The sequence below is a fragment of the Cebus imitator genome, unplaced genomic scaffold (genome assembly GCF_001604975.1).
Source record: "Cebus imitator isolate Cc_AM_T3 unplaced genomic scaffold, Cebus_imitator-1.0 Scaffold137, whole genome shotgun sequence".
Taxonomy (NCBI): Eukaryota; Metazoa; Chordata; class Mammalia; order Primates; family Cebidae; genus Cebus; species Cebus imitator.
Genome location: NW_016107452.1, coordinates 4,962,964 through 4,981,763, shown reverse-complemented (window position 1 = coordinate 4,981,763; position 18,800 = coordinate 4,962,964). Strand labels below are relative to the sequence as shown.

Here is an 18,800-nt window from a genome sequence, read left to right as displayed (position 1 = left end):
CCAGCTCAAGTCTGCCCACCCCACACCTCTTCTACAGTGTTCCCCGACCCACATGCAGGTGCCCTGATTCTTCCAAGCTCTGTTCCCTACTCTCCTGAGGAGCTCCAGTGACTTTTCCAAGATGTCCTCACTCCCACCCAAAGCCAAAGGAGTCATGATGGGTACTAAGGTCTGAATGTTTGTGTCCCAACAAAATGAATATGTTAAAACCTAATCCTCAGTGCAGTAGAATTAAGAGGTGGGGCCTCTGGGAGGTTCTGCCTTTATCAGTGGTCTAAGAGATCCCAGAGAGATCCTTCACCTGTTCCACCATCTAAGGGTACAAGGAGAAGATGAAAGTCTATGAACCAGGAAGCAGGCCCTTACCAAACACCAAATCTGCCAACACCTTGATCTTGGACTCCCTGAAAATGGTGAGAAACAAATCTCTTGTTTGAAGCGATCCTGCTGATGGTGTTTTATTACAGCAGCCCAAATGGACTCTGTCAGTGAAGGTGGCATGAGAGGTTGTCAATCTTTCTCTGGCTAAATAGGCCACCTTGTGGTTTATTTTGCTCCCAGTTAACTCCAAAATCATATGGAAGCCCTTCTTAGGGGAACCCAATATAAGCCTCTCTGATATGGAGTTCTCAGATCCATGGAGGTCTCTATTCGGCACCTTCTCCTGATGGCTCAGAGTTTTCAAACCTTGGGAAGCTGTAGAGGAGAATAGATCCCACACTCTCATATCAGTTCTCTTGATGTTTCTCACTGTCTTCAAAGAGTCTTCCCCACTTCTTCTGTAGCCTGAGCACACACCCCACTGCCTGGTCACTCCATGGCTTGGAGGAAAGATTCTCACATGTGGGTGTGTGTCACCTGGAGAGCTCATTACAACACAGGTTGCTGGCTCCCACCCTGTCTCTGATTCAATAGCTGTGCTCATTAGGACAATGGTCTTTGATATGAGTTGGGTCTACATCCTCAACCATATTTTATGTCAAATTATGATCACCAATGTTGGAGGAGGGGCCTGGTAGGAGGTGATTGGATTATGGGAGTGGATGTCCTCTTTGGTGCTGTTCTAGTGATAGTGAGTGAGTTATTGTGAGATCTGGTTGTTTAAAGAGAGTGTAGCGCCTCCACACCGCTCTCTCTTCCTCCTGCTCGGGCCATGTGAAGATATGCCTGCTTCCCCTTTACCTTCCGCCATGATTGTAAGTTTCCTGAGGCCTTCCTATCCATGCTTCCTGTACAGCCTGTGAAACTGTGAGCCAATGCAACCTCTTTCCTCTTTTCTTTATAAGTTACTTGGACTCAGGTATTTCTTTATAGCAGTGTGAAAATGGACTAATACAGCCCTTAATGACAATGGTGCATGAATCCTCAAAACCTGTGAATATGTTATCTTACATGGCAAAAAAGACTTTGCAGTTGTGATTAAATTAAGGATCTTGAGATTGAGAGATTCCCCTGGACTATCTAGGTAGGCTCAATATAATCAGGAAGGCCTTATGAGGGGAAGGCAGGAGAGTCCATCAGAGAAGATGTGACAATGGAAGAGGAGATTGGAGTGGTGCTGCCATAGCAAAGGAATGCAGGCCTTTGGATGCTGGAAAAGGCAACGGATTGATTCTCTCCTGGAGTTTCCAGAAGGAACACAGCTCTGCTGACCACTTGATTCTAGCATTGTAAGACCCTTTTCAGAATGCTGACCTCCAGAACTATAAGGTCATATACCTTTATGCTGCTTTGAACTGCTACATATGTGGTAATTTGTTACAGCAGCCATAGGAACATAATACAGAATTGGGGTGTCTTCTGAGAATCTGCATTTCTAATACAGTCTTGGGCAATGCTAACGCTTCAGGTCCAGGGATCACTCTTTGAGGATCGTTGGCTTTTAGGGAAGCACACTATCCTCAGAGCTCTCCCAAACTTTGGACTAGAAGCTTAACAAGTTGCTTGTTCTCTGAACGACGCTGGAGTCATGCAAATAGAAGTGTTGGCTTCAACAACACTTATCCCCAGAAAGTGCCTATTAGGGAAATCAACACTTAGACTAATTTTTTTTCTTTCCATTCTGCTCCGAAGCAATGGTGGAGAGCCACTGGGCTGTCAGTATGACTACCATTAAAAATATATCATGTTAGTATTTTATAAGTATTTATCTTACTATATGGCTATTTTTTATTTTATCTGGGAGAAAACTGCAGAGCACTGCCATAGTATATTTTGTCATGGAATTACCAAGGAAAATAGAAAAAGGGCCTCCACATTCTGGAAAGGAAACGGAACAGAGAGTTTTGCAGTGAGCAAGGTGTTCTCGTTTTCTTTATGCACCCTCTGCTCACCAACTCCTTCCCTTTTGTCACACCCAACTGACCTTGGTCATACCTCTGTAATCATTTGACATTGCTCCCTTCCACTAAGCTCTTCCAGGTGATAATACTGGCTTTTCCATCCCAGTATGCTCAGATGGGGAAAACGTGGTAACAGTGGTGGTCACTGTGGACACTAAACCAGTCCACATTCCCTGAATCTGCCAAGAAGTCTCGAGGGTTCTGTCTGAGATGGGAGACTTCATCTATCATCTCCAGAGCTCCTGGTAAAGGAAAACAGAGGAAAGAAGAGAACGAAGCTCTGATAATTTACAGTGAACCCCATACCTTGGTTGTAGTAGTTACGGAATATCAATGCACAGTGAGGAAGACTTTGAGGATCCACTGGACTGCTGCCCTTGACATTTCTGCCTCCTCGTTCCCTTCCCTCTCTCTTTCTCTTCATCCCTCTCTTTCTCTTCCTCTTCTCTTGGCAGGCAGTGGAGTCCAACCCAGGATTTGAATTCTGGCTCTGCCTTTTGCTAGCGTGTGACAAGAAACCTCTCTGATTATATTAAGTAGGGTCAAAGATACCTACTTCAATTCTCTTATGAGAACTAGATGAAGGAATATCTGTAATGTTTCTGTTGCATAGTAGGGACTCAATTAACGCTCTCCATGAGGCTGTTGCTAATCTCCAGCCTTCTCACTACAAAGTAGTATTCAATCAAAACATTTCAAAGAGAATGCAGAGTAGGAAAAAACTTTAATGAGAAACCCACACTTTTCTTTTCATTCCAAGACTATGACATTCCCACTGCTTTAAGTTCTTCCACAGCCTAGGTGGCCTTCTTATAGTTAGGCATGCTTAGAGCTCTGGGCATGGGCCCGTTTTTGCCAGCATTCCTTTCAATAAGGTAATCATATATGCCAGCAGGCAAAAAGGAAGCAAAACAGAGCCACATGTAAGCGGCTTTCCCCGGTGTGTAGAAGGTAAAGGGGCTCTTCGCGGAGATAGCATGCTGGATGTCCCGCAGCACCGGAGAGAAGTCCGTGCTGGCCCTCGAGTTGATGAGTTGGAGGAAATTCCGCTGTGCTAGTATGTAGTCCTGGCCATAGTCTTCCTGTACCTCATGGGGGAGTTGCTCCAGAATGTTCTTCTCCAGCTTTTCCCACTTGTCACTTGAGCCTGCAATACCTGGGACAAAAGGAAAGAGTCAGGTCCTGGGAAGGCCAAGTAAGTCAGGGAGCAGGTGCTCATCTCTGTTGGGAAGCACGGGCCTTTGTAAATGTCTTTTATTTGTATATATGTGTGTATGTATTTATTTATTTATTTTTGTGAGACAGAGTCTTGGCCTGTCACCCAGGCTGGGGTGCAGTGATGCGATCTCAGCTCAGTGCAACCTCCGCCTCCAAAGTTCAAGCGATTCTCCTGCCTCAGCCTCCCGAGTAGTGGGGATTACAGGCAATCACCACTATGCCTGGCTAATTTTTGTATTTTTAGTAGAGATGGAGTTTCACCATATTGGTCAGGCTTATTTTGAACTCCTTACCTCAAATGATCTCCCTGCCTTGGCCTCCCAAAGTACTGGGATTATAGGCATGAAACCACTGCACCTGGCCTGCAAATGCCTTTTAAAATATATGCTTTATAATGGCATTTATTATCATTTCTAACCCCACATACAGGAAAGTGCACACGTGATTGGATTTTTCCAAACTGATAGCCCATGTGAACAGAAAATAGATCAAGGAACAAAACAGGGCTGGGCACAGTGGCTCATACCTGTAATGTCAGCACTTTGGGAGGCCCAGGAAGGAGGATCACTTGAGCCTAGGAGTTCAAAATCAGCCTGGGCAACAGACATAGTGAGATCCCATCTCTAAAATATATATATATATATATATATATATATATATATATATGCATATACGCAGAAATTTAGCTGGAAACAATGGTGCTCACCTATAGTCCCAACTATTCACAGACTGAGGTGGGAGGACCCCTTGAGCCTACCAGTTGGAGGATACAGTGAACTGTTATATGATTGCACCACTGCACTCTAGCCTGGACAACAGAGCTAGACTCTAACTTTAAGAAAAGAAAAAGGAAAAAAACAAAAAACAAAAAAAAACAGAACAGAACCAGCCTTTAAAGTCTCTCCTCTCAGCCCACTTCTCAGTACCACTGTCCTGATGAACAGGATAGATTCATTTTGCCTGGTTTTGAACATTGTATAAACGGAACTGTATGCATAGTACTCATTCTTTTGCATCAGCTTCTTTATTCAACATTTTGTTTGTGACAGTCATCCATGGATTGTGTGTTCATTCTCCTTTTGGCATAGTATTCTATTGTGTAAATATGCCATGAATTATTTGTCCACTATACTGTGATGGGCACTGGCTTGTTCTCAACTGGGCTTTTACAAATGCTGCTGCCACAAACACTGATGTATTTAGGTGACTATCACACATGTAATATATTCTGTAATGTCTATAATATATATTCTATATAATATAGTATATATACATTCATATGAACATACACACATATAGTTTTTTTTTAATATAGAAGTAATGCCTACCTCTATATTTAAAATTCGATTCAGGATTTTAGGCTGGGCATTGTGGCACATGCCTTTAATCCCAGCACTTTGGGAGACCCATGTGCATGGATCACTTGAGGTCAGGAGTTCAAGACCAGCCTGGCCAACATGACAAAACCCTATCTCTACTAAAAAATACAAAAGTTAGCTGGCCATGGTGATGGGTACCTGTAATCCCAGGTACTTGGGAGGCTGAGGCAAGAAGAATTGCTTGAACCCGGGGGGGCAGAGGTTTCAGTGAGCTGAGATTGCACCACTGCACTCCAGCCTGGGTGACAGAGCAAGACTCCATCTCAAAAAGAGTAAAAATAAAAATACAGGATTTTAAATATTTAATCTATTTAATAGATACATTTTTCATTTATGTTTGAAAAATAGATATGAAATGTAATTTTAATATAATTTACACATATATTTAAATTTAATATACACATTGTATACGATTAAGTATAAATATATTTTTAAAATAAAGGCAATACCTACTTATTATATAAAATTAAATATTATATATTTACTTTAACATATAGCAGCTGTGCCTGCTTGTTACATAAAGTGAATAATAAGGAGATGTGCATATTTTTAAAATTAATCTCTGCTAAGGTAACAGTTTTGTGTTCTCTTCTACATTACCTCCTTGTTCATACAAACGTACATACACATAGAAAGAATTTTCTTTAATTTTTTTTTGACCAGGAAATAACAAAAACAAGGATTATGCTATAATATTTCTATTTTCCATGAAGTTTTTTTTTGGCTTAGTAATAAATCACAGACCTCCCTTCTTGTCAATGTCTCTAAACCAAAGCAACAGAATTTCCCATCGAACAGCTTTTAGCCAACCACTTCCCTAGCCAGTGACCTTCCAGTTTTTCCTATAGGTTTCAGCGTTACAGGCACTGCTGCCGTAAATAGACTTTCACAACCTATTTGTTTGTTCTTTGCTTTAATTCTGTAGGCAAGACTCCTCAAAGTGCCGCCTGGTCAAAGGCACATTCATTCTGAATTTTGTTAGTTACTGCCAGATGACTCTCCAGAAAGGTTACAGTCTCCCACGCTCCCTCCTGCAAAGTGCTTGGTTGCTCAGATAGCTGTGGGGATGAGCCCTTGCTAGCCTGGGTGACTGCTGGGTATCAGGACTACAGAGAAGGAGGGGTGCTCCCTTGGAAATGTAGGCCAGTGAAATCCAATTATAGTCATGAAAATGCAAACAAAGTTTCAATTGCTCCTTTCTTTTCAGGAAGGCACATACCATGCTTAAAGAAATGATTATCCTGACAATTACTCTGGAGGCTTCTAGGTCCTGAAAAACATGTTTGCAGGAGCTACTATTCCTCCTGCTACCTCTCCCCTGTCCCTGCCTTCACAGGCTGGGGGTTCCTTTTCCTTTCTACCTCTTCATTCTTTAAACACCTCATGGACTTTCTGGCCACTCTTCTGGGTACCCTATCCAGCGTCCCCAAAGCTTTCTTTGTGAGTGACATAGGTATCAGTCTTTTGTCATCAGTCCATCATGATCTGCCACTTTTGACACAATCGTCCCACCCATCCATTCCGTGCCACTTCGGTGCTACACACAATGAAGTTATTGATATGACCCGAATCGAAATCCCATCTCTGCCTCCTATCAGCTCTATGGCTCTGGAACTTCCTTAACTTTGCTGAGCCCCCGCCCCCGTTCTTACTGCAAGATGGGACTATTATGACGCCTACTTCATAGGTGGGGATTAAGAGAGATCATGCACATAAAGCACTTAAAATATGCTAAGCATGTAGTATTATTTAGCTACCTTTATTGCAGGCCAAAAAAATCGGGAATGTCTCTTAGAATGTCTTCAGAAGCTCCTTGTCTGTGTCCCTAAAGATTCCTTTTCTTGGCCAGGCACAGTGGCTCACACCTGTAATCCCAGCACTGGAGGCCAAGGTGGGCAGATCATGAGGACAGGAGATCTAAACCATCCTGGCTAACACGGTGAACCACCGTCTCTACTAAAAATACAAAAAAAAAGTTAGCCGGGCATGGTGGCACATGCCGGTAGTCGCAGCTACTCAGGAGGCTGAGACAGGAGAATTGCATGAACCTGGGAGGTGGAGGTTGCAGTGAGCTGAGATCATGCCACTGTACTCCAGCCTGGGTGACAGAACAAGACTCCATCTCCAAAGAAAAAAAAAAAAAGATTTCTTTTCTTGCCCCCACCTTCAAATATAAGTATGTCATTCTCCAAACATGAGTTCTCTGCCTTCTGCTCTTGGGCTTCTTGCCTTCAGAGTGCTCATCAAATAGCTTTAAACTGGGGGCAGCCTGATATAAAAGGAAGAACCCAGGCACTGCATCTTAGGATCTGATCTCAAATTTCCAAACATCGTGGTGTACATGGTGTACCAGATCCCCACCCTAGGGCATGTTATGCACCCCAGCGCAGCACTATCGCCTAGAGAATAATGTGAAACCTGCTCCTCTAAGTTGTGGTGATTGGAGTATACATAGAAAGCGTGGAGGTATAAATCAGAGCACTGTTTTAGAAAACAGATTGGTATGATTCAGTAAAGCTGAAGACAGGAAAACTCTATGATCTAGTTATTTTTGCAGAGGCATTCCAACCAGAGTAACTCCACTCTGAACAGGAGCTGGGTAAAATGAAAATGAGACCTTCTGGGCTGCATTCCCAGGATCTTAGGCATTCTTAATCACAGAATTAGACAGGAGGTTGGCAGGATTGGTATCACAAGATACAAGTCATAATAACCCTGCTGATAAAACAGGATGCAGTAAAGAAGCCGTCAAAACCCGTCAAAATCAAGATGGCAACAACAGTGATCTCTGGTCATCCTCACTGTTCGTTATATGCTACTTATAATGCATTAGCATGCTTAAAGACACTCCCACCAGCACCATGGCAGTTTACAAATGCTGTGACAACATCTAGAAGTTACTCTGTATCGCCTAAAAGGAGGAGGAACCCACAGTTTTGAGTCATCCCTCCCACTTTCCCAGAAAACTCATGAATAATCCACTCTACCCTTGTCTAGAATATAATCAAGAAATAAATATAAGTATACTCAGTCAAGCAGTCCATGCTGTTGCTCTGCCTAAGAAGCAGCCATTCTTTTATTGCTTTACTTTCTTAACAAACTTGCTTTCAAGGCCAGGCGCAGTAGCTCACACCTGTAATCCCAGCACTTTGGGAGGCCAAGGTAGGCAGATCACAAGGTCAAGAGATCGAGACTATCTGAGACAACATGATGAAACCCCATCTCTATTAAAAATACAAAAATTAGTTGGGCATGGTGGCGTGCCCCTGCAGTCCCAGCTACTCGGGAGGCTGAGACAGGAGAATTGAAGTTGGGAGGTGGAGGTTGCAGTGAGCCGAGATCATGCCACTGCACTCCAGCCTGGTGACAGAGTGAGACTCTGTCTCAAAAAATATGTATATATATGAATAAAAACTTGCTTTCATTTTACTCTGTGGACTCACCCCAAATTATTTCTCATGCAAGATCCAAAAACCCTCTCTTGGGGTCAGGATCAGGACTCTTTCTGGTAACAATTTCACTCCGGAAGTTGTGTCATAGGAAAATCAAGCACACAAAAACCAAAGTACATGTACTAGAAAGTTCATAGCTGCATTGTTCATACATGTTCAAACTAGAAGGGACTGAAACATCCCATCAACAGTAGAAAAATTGTAGCATATCCACAAAATACTACACAGAAATGAAATGAGTGGACTACAGCTACACACAATGTAGATAAATTGTCAAATCAGAATGTTGAGTGAAAGAGGCCAGACACAAAAGGATACATACTTATTGATTCCATTCAAAGTGCAAAAGCAGTTAAAGTCAAATGCCATTGATTGGGATGGATGTAACACTACAAAGAAAAGCAAATGAATGATCATTACAAAAAGTAAGAGGTGTCCCTATTGGGAGGTTGAGAGGGCTGTGATGGTAGAGGTTCATATAGGGGCTTCTGGGTGTTGGTAATGTTTTATGTTTTGATCTGGGTGTTAAGTACAAGAGTGTTTAAAATAATTTGTTGAACTATGTGTGTATAGTGCTTTTTTCTGTATATATATTTCTCGATTTTAAAAAATAAGATCAACATCAGTAAAGAATGTATGGAAAGTGGGGAGCCCATTGCCTGTTAAGAACAGCTTCCCAGAAATATTATGCATAGCAATTATACTGACTCTCCAAAACCATAATTTAACTGCAGGGTTGCTCTCTTGTCCAAATAGAATTTTACATCTGTGTGTTGGAATTCTCTTGGGACTGTGTCACTAAACCTTCAATCCTCCTGCCAGGTTCACCTTTTCCCTCTTCCACTAGCTCTCTCTGTATCCCAGTCTCTCAGTCCAACCAGCGCATTTGGCTTTACCTCTGACCCATGTCTCTTCTCCATCGCCTCCCCACCCAGGGAGTCTCCAGGTTGGAAACCCCTCTCAAGACTTCATCTCCTGTGTATTTCTATTGCCCCGGCGCTGTCTCTCATCCTGGTGACCCATATTCCTTTATCTGGTTCTCCATCCCTTTCTCTGAGTCCTGTGCCCCCTCCACAACCTTAGGAGATTCTCAGCTATTGACTGTTTCAAGCCAAAATTTCAATATTTCTGTATAGATTTTATCTTTTGCATTTGGGTTAACATTCAAACCTTTAGGGTTTATTCTTTAGTGCATTTAGCGATACCTATCAGTTTGTGGTGATTTGTTAGACATACTTTTTACATCTTCACTTAAATCACCAATTAAATATTTGATGGCCCAGAAAGAAAGTCAGAGTCTTCAGGTAGGCTGCCTCTGTCCAGAGTTCAGATATTCAGGGAGGGGAGAGGAGAGAATAGACATCTTTTCTTGGGGTGGAGGGAAGGTGGGTCACAGTCTTCAGAGGGAAGGAGAAAAACATTGTTTCTGAAATATGAAGAAGCTGGGGAAAGAAATCTTCTTAGCCAATGGGAACAAAAGACTAATAAATATTACTCCGAGTATCTGGTCAAACTTTTAGAGGAAAATAAGCTCTTGATCTAAATAAAGAAAACTGATATGAAACTAATAGATTATATTTTGTTAGACAGGTTTGGGTGGGGCATTGGAAATAATCAAAATTGGTGAGAGTCATTTAGGGACCATTTTTGAGCTGTACTTCCACAGACCAAATACAACTCTACCATCAAGTGAGGGAGTGTGAGTCCCAAAAAGGTCCTGCTCACAGAAGGCACCAGGGACCAGGGTTCTAAACCAGTGGGCCTCTGCTTGCTTATGACTTACGGAGCCACTGCAATTCCTTTGTGAAAGGAAGTGGGGATGACACCGTACATGGAGAGCTTGGCACTTAGAAGAGGCCCACCTGTCCCAAGTCCTGCTGGGTGGACACTGAGAGCTGGAGAACTCTGGACACATGACAACCTCATCCAAACTCCTGCACTAAGAGGCTTAACCAAACTCTAGCACAGTTTCTAGCAGCGTAAGGCCCTGTCCCTTGGATGATGAGCCCCTCACTAAAATGCCTGCTTAAAGAAGGCTCAACCTTACCAGAAAAATTTACTATTTGTTCTAGCCAACACATCCCTGAGAGGCCCCTGACTTCCCTTTCCTGAAATACTTACTAACAAGAACTTTAAATTGTAAATATATAGCTCTTGCAACACAGAAGTTTTTTCTCCAAGACCTGAGAGACATTCCTTTGGAACGGAATCATCACGAAGGATCAGACCTCTGTTTCTCAGTCTCTGTAGGAAGAAAGAATCTGGACTTCTTTGATTGTCAAGTAGCAGACACAGCTGAACCCCCTGTATGAACACTGACAGACCCTTGTACCTTTTCACTTAACTGACTTACTGAGCCCTCCTCTCCCTTCTTGTTCATTCGTCTTTAAAATGTTTAAATTGCCTTTGCACAAATCAGAATGTAGCTTAGCTCTTTCCCCTACTGTCAGCAGTTACCGAATCAAGCCTGTTTTCACCACTTTAACTGATGTCTGGCTGTGTTCATCTCTGACAACACTGAGGGGTTCCATGTGTGCTCTGCCAGAACAAGAGGACCTTCAGGGTTCCTTCCAGGATGAACATCACAGGGTTCCTGGGCTCAGAAACCTACTCGTTCGGAAGCCTCCAGGTTGGATGTAAACAACTTTAACTCCCCACTTGGAAAGCTCGATTCTCATAACTGATGAGAACATGGTCACAGCCGCCTTTGTTGAGCCGTAAGATGCCAGCTTTGCCATTGGGGCCCCTCCTGTGGGAATAATGGGAGAAAAAGAAGTCAGGTTAAATATGTTCATTTGTTCATCCAATAAATATTTAATCAGCATCTACTGTATGCTAGGAACTGCTATCAGTGACTCAGGCAGACAAAGGCAGTCAAGGGCCCCTGTGTCCAGGTGAGCGACGTTCTTGCTCATTCCCACTGTGTGGTTTCATTTGCTTCTGCCTTCCTTGGCACCCCTATTGCAGCTGGTATGATAACAAACCAAGTTGAAGGATAAATCTTGCCCAACTCCTTAGCAAAATGTAATTTAGGGCTGGGCACAGTGTCTTATACCTGTAATCTCAACTCTTTGGGGAGCCAAGGTGAGCAGATCACCTGAAGTCAGGAGTTCTAAACCAACCTGGCCAACATGGTTAAACTCTGTCTCTATTAAACATACAAAAATTAGCCAAGCATGATATTCCATGCCTGTAATCCCAGCTACATGGGAGGCTGAGACATAAGAATCACTTGGATCCCAGGAGGCAGAGGTTGCAGTGAGCTGGGATCACGTCACTGCACTCCAGCCTGGCAATAGAGTGAAACTCAAAAAAAGCAAACAAACAAACAAAAAAATGGATTTAGGTAAGATGAAGAACACCCACCCACCAGGCCCTGATCTTCTATCCTGATCAACCTACCTTCTGAGGTTCCCGGTGAGCATATCTTTTAGGGGGGAGGAGAATTCACTATTCAACCCACCACAGCACCTATAATCAAATGGATTGGGCTCCAACGAGAAACAACGCATATCATGGGGAATGGTGGGGCATTTCTGTAAGATGGTGTGAGAAAGGTGATGGAACACCACTCCACCATCAGGGGGAATGAACCTGATACATGTAACAACATGGATGTCTCAAAACAATTATGGGCAGTGACAGAGCCAAACAAAAAAGGGCATGCACTCTTTGGTATAATTCCCTTTATGTAAAGTTCTAGGAAATGCAAATTAATCTCTAGTGAAACAGATCAGTGGTTACCTGAAGGGTGGGGGTGCCATGAACATTGTGCCCACCCCCATCAAAATTCATATTTTGAAGCCCTAACCCCTAGTGTGATGGTATTTGGAGATTGAGCCTTTGGCAGGTAATTAAGTCATGAGGATGGAGCTCTCAGGATGAGAGGGATTAGTGCCCTTTTAAGAAGAGACACCAGAGAGCTTATTTATTCTCTCTCTGTACCACATGAGCACACAGTGAGAAGATGGCCATCTGTAAGCCAGGAAGAGAGTCTTCACCAGAACCTGACCATACCAACACCCTGATCTTGGACTTCCAGGCTCCTGAACTTTGAGAAATAAATTTTGGTTGTTTAAATTACCCAATCTATGCTATTTTGTTATGGTAGTCCTGGCAAATTAATATGGGGGAGGGTCCAGGGAGGGATTAGAAAGGGGGACAAGGAAGCTTTGGAGAATGATGAACATATACACTGTCTTGATTGTGGTGATGCTTTTATAGGTATATATATATATATATATATATAAAAATATGTCTGTGTGTGTGTGTGTGTGTGTGTGTGTGTATATATACACATCTAAACTTATTAAATTGTATACTTTAAATTTGAGTAGTTTAGTCTATGTCAATTATATCTCATTTTTTTTAATTAAAAAAAAAAAGAGAAGAAGCCACTCTACTTCAAGAGACCATGAATATCTCAGCAAAACCCAGGGATGACTTCAGGAGTATTTTTCTCTGCCTAAAACCCCCAGGACATTTGCGTGACTGTTCAGGGGTGGGAGAAGGAACTCGGGGTTCCTTGGTCTTATCTTTCCATGTATCCTGGTTTCACCAGCTCTTAATCCATGGTAAGTTTCACCAAACCAAACATAGCTCTAGTTTTGCATATGTACTTGTCTTTGTTCTCTTGATGCCAGCATTTTGCAATTAATCCCTTTTCCTTGCCAAAGTCTCTTTTATTCTTCTACCTCGGCATGTTTTATCCATGAGAGAATAGCTTCATAACCATGATTTATCTTGCCTGAGCCCTGTCTCCACCAAAAAAGTAAAGTTATAAGGTTATAGGTAGCTACAATCGTGCTGCTGCATTCCAAGCTGGGCAACAGAGGGCTACCTGTTTTAGAGGGGTTTATTTTCAACCCTTCTTATTCAAGCATAGCATGCAATTGTACACAGGTGTGTAGTCTGTGATTTCTGGAGGAAAACTGGCCCAGAAAAGGTTTTGGGCCTGAAACAGAATGCTTTTCCAATTGCCGTTTGTACAATCAGAGTTGTTTCCCACTTCCTCTAATCCTGGGTTTAAAACGTAAAAACTAAAAACAAAAACAAAAACCCAGCTTGATGTGGCAGACAACTATGATTACTATCTCTCATTAGAGAGGTCTCTTTCACTCGGGTGCTTCCTATATACCTGTAACTGTGCTACGCACTCAGAACCCCCCATGCATTTAAATTGGCAGCCAAGATCAGAGGTTTTCAACTGGGGTGATTTTGCACCCCAATGATCATGGGAAATATCTGAAGATGTGTCACAACTAGGGATGGGTGCTACTATTATCTAATGGGTCAAGGACATAGGTTGTTAAACACCCATAATGCTTGGGACAGTCCCTCTCCAGAAAGAATTCTCCCCACCAAAAGGCCAGTAGTGCCAAGTCTGAGAAATATTACCCTGGACTAGGTGCTACATGACCCTCATTTGAAGATAGAAGCAGACAAGATGACCTGGGTCAGGTCACCCAGCTAATGACCCAAGAACAAGAGTCAAGCCCCAACGACACAAAATCTCTGAGGCCTAAGTCATTTTAGAGGGTCTTGTTTTCAAGCATAGCATGCAATTGCATACAACTGTTTGTGCAGACATTTCTGAAGAGGAAAACTGGCCAGGAGACGCTTTTAGCCCTGTCAAACAGAAAGATTTTCCAACTGCCCTTTATACCATCAAAGTTGCCTCCCAATGCTTCTGATCCTTGGTTAAATATTTATCCAACTGCTTTGCTGGGATTTGGATTAAAGAGCTATGCTATTTGTGAGGGAGGAATGGTCAACATGTTATCACAGTGGGGAAAAGTCTCCTGCAGTAGATGTGATCAAATCTGGAACGAATGACCTGTTGGGGTCATCTACTCAAGAGCTAGTGAGTGACGGGGCAGAGGATGGAGGGTAATTCAGTGTCAGAGTCAGAGGCAGTGATGCCAGTCAGAGTCAGAGTCAGTGGCAGGATAAGAAGACACAAGCACACAGACTGTCAGCTGCTCCCCCAGACCCTCACGGGGGATGGCTTTTGGGTCGCGAATGCTACCGGACCATTTACTGTGTACCAAGTGCAAGGCTGATGCTTAAACATGTGTTATTTCATCTCATCTCTCCATGGCCCCCAGAGGAAACAATTACTATTATCGTTGTGTTTAATGAGGAAGCTGCAACTCAAGAGGTTCGCAATTGTGCCCAACGTCATGCAGCTGTCATTGGTAGAGAGAGGATTAAAACCCAGGCAGTCTGTCTTCATTCTGCTTGCCTGCATCCTAGAAGATTCTTCCCTGTATACCTATATGATGTCTCTCACTCTTTCTTGTTCCCTTCTTTAGGGATAGAAGATGTAGGAGGGAGGACATTGGAGGGGAGGATGTGGTTGACTCTAGATGGCATTTCTTAAAGAAGAATTTAAAGAAGAAATGTTTCTCCCCATCCCAGTCCTGAAACTTCTCACCCTTAGGAGTATATTTAGAAGACATGGGTTGTGTTGACTTTATTCCCACGTGAGAATGGGAGTTTGGTTGGAACAAGCATCTAACAGTGGAGCTAGTAGAAAACAAAACAAATGGCCAAGAAGTTACCACGGGGAAAGGCATCTTAGACCCTTTGGCCTTGTGTTTGATATAATGGTAACATATGGTTACACTGAGTCACTGGGATGGAGGTGGCTTGGTGAATGCGACTAAAGTTCAGGTTCAAGTTCTACCTTATAGGCCAGTCACTGAACCCTTCTGACCTTGGTTTTTATAACTGCAAAATCAGGATAGCCACATTACATAGGCTATTGGGATCATATACCTGACAGCATTCAACAAATGCCTGAATTGTAATGATGCTTCATAATAACTCTTAATATTTATTAGGTGTCTACTATATGCCAAGCACTGTTCTGAGTGTTTCAGCATCAACTCTAAATGTATTTAATGATCACAACTGTCATAGGAGGTAGATTCTAGTATTATCCTCATGAACCTCATTTCAAAAAAATGAAAACACTGAAGTGTAGAGAGTTTAAGTGACTTTCCCAAGGACACAGAGAGTGATAGAAATATTAACTAACCTTTACAAAAAATTTACAGTGTCCATACAAAACCTTATTCAAAAAATATTCAGAGAAGCATTATTCACAATCGCCAAAAATGGGAAAGAACCTAAATGTCCATCCCCTAATGAATGGATTTTTTAAATGTGGTATATTCATATGCACATTTAAAAAGCTGCAAAGACACCTACTGAGGAGGACATTTTGGAAGTTTGAACTTTCAGACGAACATCCTTTTAAGCAATGCATACATTCCAATTCTGGCTGCCTCTGCCCAAATGAGAGGCACACGGAAGCTCTCACTGAGGCTGGACAGCAGGTAGAAGGTCAGGGGAAGGTATGGAAATTCTGCCCGATAGAGACAGCAAGGAGAGTAACAAGTGGCCAGTGGGCACAGGTAACTGAGCAGTCTTTAACGGAAAACAAAGGAGCCAAACTTTAATGGGTTAATGAGGTTGACAAGAAATAGAGGCTGAAAGTCACCTGGCTTTTGAAGGAACTCAGGGGAAAAGGGGAAAAGAAGTTCTTATTGTTCAGCTCCCACTTACAATGAGGACATGGGGTGTTTGGTTTTCTGTTCCTGCATTAGGTTGCTGAGGATAATGGCTTCCAGCTCCATCCATGTCCCTGCAAAGGACATGATCTCATTCCTTTTTATGCCTGCACGGTATTCCACGGTATATATGTACCACATTTTCTTTATCTAGTCTATCATCAATGGGCATTTGCGTTGATTCCATGTCTTTGCTATTGTGAATAGTGCTGCAGTGAACAAGTGTGTACCCCGGAACTTAAAATTAAAATTAATTTAAAAAGCAAAAAATAAAGAAGTGCAGGGCAGTGTCCATTAATAAAAATAATAATAACTCATAATCTTCAGGGAAGACATACTACACATGAGCAGCTATGCCAAGAACTTTATGGGGATTTTTTTTTTATGAAAGCCTGAGAACACCCTATGTGGTCGTATTACCTCTGCTTATTCATCCACTCTTGTTGCCTCCACTTTATGGGGGCAAAAGTGGAGCTTAGAGAGGCTATAGGGCCTCAGGGTTTCCAGGAGTGTCACCCAACCAGGAAGTGGAGGGGAGAGTTCCTCCCTCCTGGCTCCCAGCCCAGCTCAAAGAGGAAAGGATTGAGAGCCTGAAGAGGAATGATCCTTAAAGCATAGCCAGAGGCGGAATGAAAGGCCCAGGGAGAGAGAAGGAGTTAGTAGAAAGGAGGAAGGAGGCAAGGATGAAGAGGAGGATGAGTGACAACAGAAGGAGAGAGAAGTTAGGGAAGTTCATGCAGGAAAGCTTCAGTTTGCTTGTGAGAGTTCCAGAGAGGAAGTGAATAGAGCAGAAAAATCAACAGCAAACACGATTTGCAATATTTTTCTCTCCTATTCCGCATACCTCTTGCCTTCCAAGGAGGGCATATCCAATGGAAGTGTCTAGTTTATTGAGCAGCTAAGAGTAGGTGGATGTGATATGAACATGCTGGTCCTGGGGAAAGGGAGGAGGGGGAAAGACGAGGAAAGACACAAGGGGGATTGGGGATCCAGGAAGGACAGGGATGGGGAGGTAACCAGAGGGGAGGCAGCTGGCAACTGAAGAGCTTTGGAAGGAGAGAAAAAAAAAACATCTAAAGGGAAATTTCATTAAATTGTTCTTTGTGGTATACAAAATCTCTAATAAAATCTGTTTTCTGGAGTCGGTTCTGCCGTTTGGGAACGTGATAAAGTGCTAAGTGTTCATTCAACATGGTGTAAAGAGTGAGGAGAAAGTGTCCGTGGTGACCTGAGTTACGTAAGATTGGGAGGAATGAAGTTTAAATTTGAGGATTAAAAAAAGACAAATGTTTGGAATCAGTTTTTAGGTGCATGTGATTTGTTGTAAATCAGAGCTCGTTTAAGATTGGCTTGTAGAGAGAGCCAAATGAGGATTGTAAAACATGCACTTATCATTACAGCAAGAACTAATACCTTGCTAAGAAGGACATCTGCCTGGATGTTCTCCAGAAGGGCATAGAAAGCTAGGCAGGGTGAACCTTGATCCTTGATTTGACAGTCATTGCTGGGTATTGGAAAGGTAGGCCAGCCTCCACAAGTTTTTTTTGTGGTGAAAGAGACTAGACGTGGAGGAAGGTTACCCAACCTTTAAAGAAAACGGGATAGGCCCAAAGGTATTTGATCTGATATTCAGCTCAAACCAGACACATTAGTTTCCCGTGGCTGCTGTAACAAATTATGACAAACCTAGTTGCCTAAACATTACAAATTTATTACGATAAAATCAAGGACTCAGCAGTGTCCTTGATTTTATCGTAATAAATTTGTAATGTTTAGGCAACTAGGTTTAACTCTAGGAGGCCCTAGGGAAGAACTAGTTCACTTGACTTTTCCAGCTTCTAGAAACCACCTGCATTCCTTGGTTCCTTGTCCCTTCCTCCATCTTCAAAGTCAGCTGGGTACCATCTTCCAATTTCTCTCTAACTCTGACCCTCATGCCTCTTTCTTACAAGGACCCTTGTAATTGCATCAGATCCACTCAGATCATCCAGGATAACCTCCTCATCTCAAGATCCTTCACTCAATCACATGTGCACAGTTCCATTTCCCACGTGAGGTGATGGGCTCACAGTTTGCAGACATTGGGACATGTATGTCTCTGGGGACCCATTATTCTGCCTCCCAGACCAGCTGCTTACTCAGAGCAGCCTGAGATAGTTTCTTCAGGGTTATTTACTCTGCAGCAACAAATAACTGGAACAGAATCATCAATTCCAGCTCTGTTTTTCCTGGCTGGTACAGGAAAAATCTGTGCCACCAAAATTCTTGTTATTCAGAAGGTGACAGAGTTGCCAGATAGAAGACAATCTGGTGGGTCAGGGCAACCACGTGCCTCTTCTGGAGCCCTTATTAGTGACTGACTGCCTCTCCTTCTCCATGCGCTTTGCTTCAAAATGAAAACAACAGCAATGAACTCCCAAATAAGCACACTTTACAAAATTGCTATTACAGTAATTTTGCCAAAGATACATCAACAAGTCAGCATTACATTGAATGTTAATTTCTGTGGATTTGTTGATTATAGATAGCCTTTTAGACATACTTTGACTTTTCTAATTCCTGTATTACATTCTAGCTTTTTCTTTTCCAGCTCAAAGCGTTTTCTATTGTTTCACAAAACTCCAGTAAGTCCTAGGGAGTCCCTCCTTGTGTTCTCTGCTGAATTCCCCTGTTCCTTATCAATTAAGGTGTTATAGAGTGAATTGTTCTCGCCAGCCCCAAGAAAAGTTCATATGTTGCAATCCTAACCTCCAGTATCTTACAACTTGACTGTATATGGAGACAGAACCTTCAAAAAGATGGTTATGGTTAAATGGGATCTAAGAGTATGGC

At 42.6% G+C, this 18,800-nt stretch overlaps 1 protein-coding gene across 1 annotated transcript in view; it reads right to left on the bottom strand.

Annotated features, from left to right (window-relative positions):
• Nucleotides 1-3,047: 3,047 nt before the first annotated feature.
• The window catches only part of HSD17B2 (hydroxysteroid 17-beta dehydrogenase 2), a 69,281-nt gene continuing 53,528 nt past the window's right edge, over nt 3,048-18,800 (bottom strand). Inside the window, exons 4-5 of the mRNA XM_017541875.2 lie at nt 11,003-11,140; nt 3,048-3,498 (exon numbers count right to left, since the gene is read on the bottom strand). Of these exons, the coding sequence (XP_017397364.1) occupies nt 3,140-3,498; nt 11,003-11,140 (497 nt within the window). The 3' untranslated portion in view covers nt 3,048-3,139. The remainder of the gene's footprint in view (nt 3,499-11,002; nt 11,141-18,800) is intronic.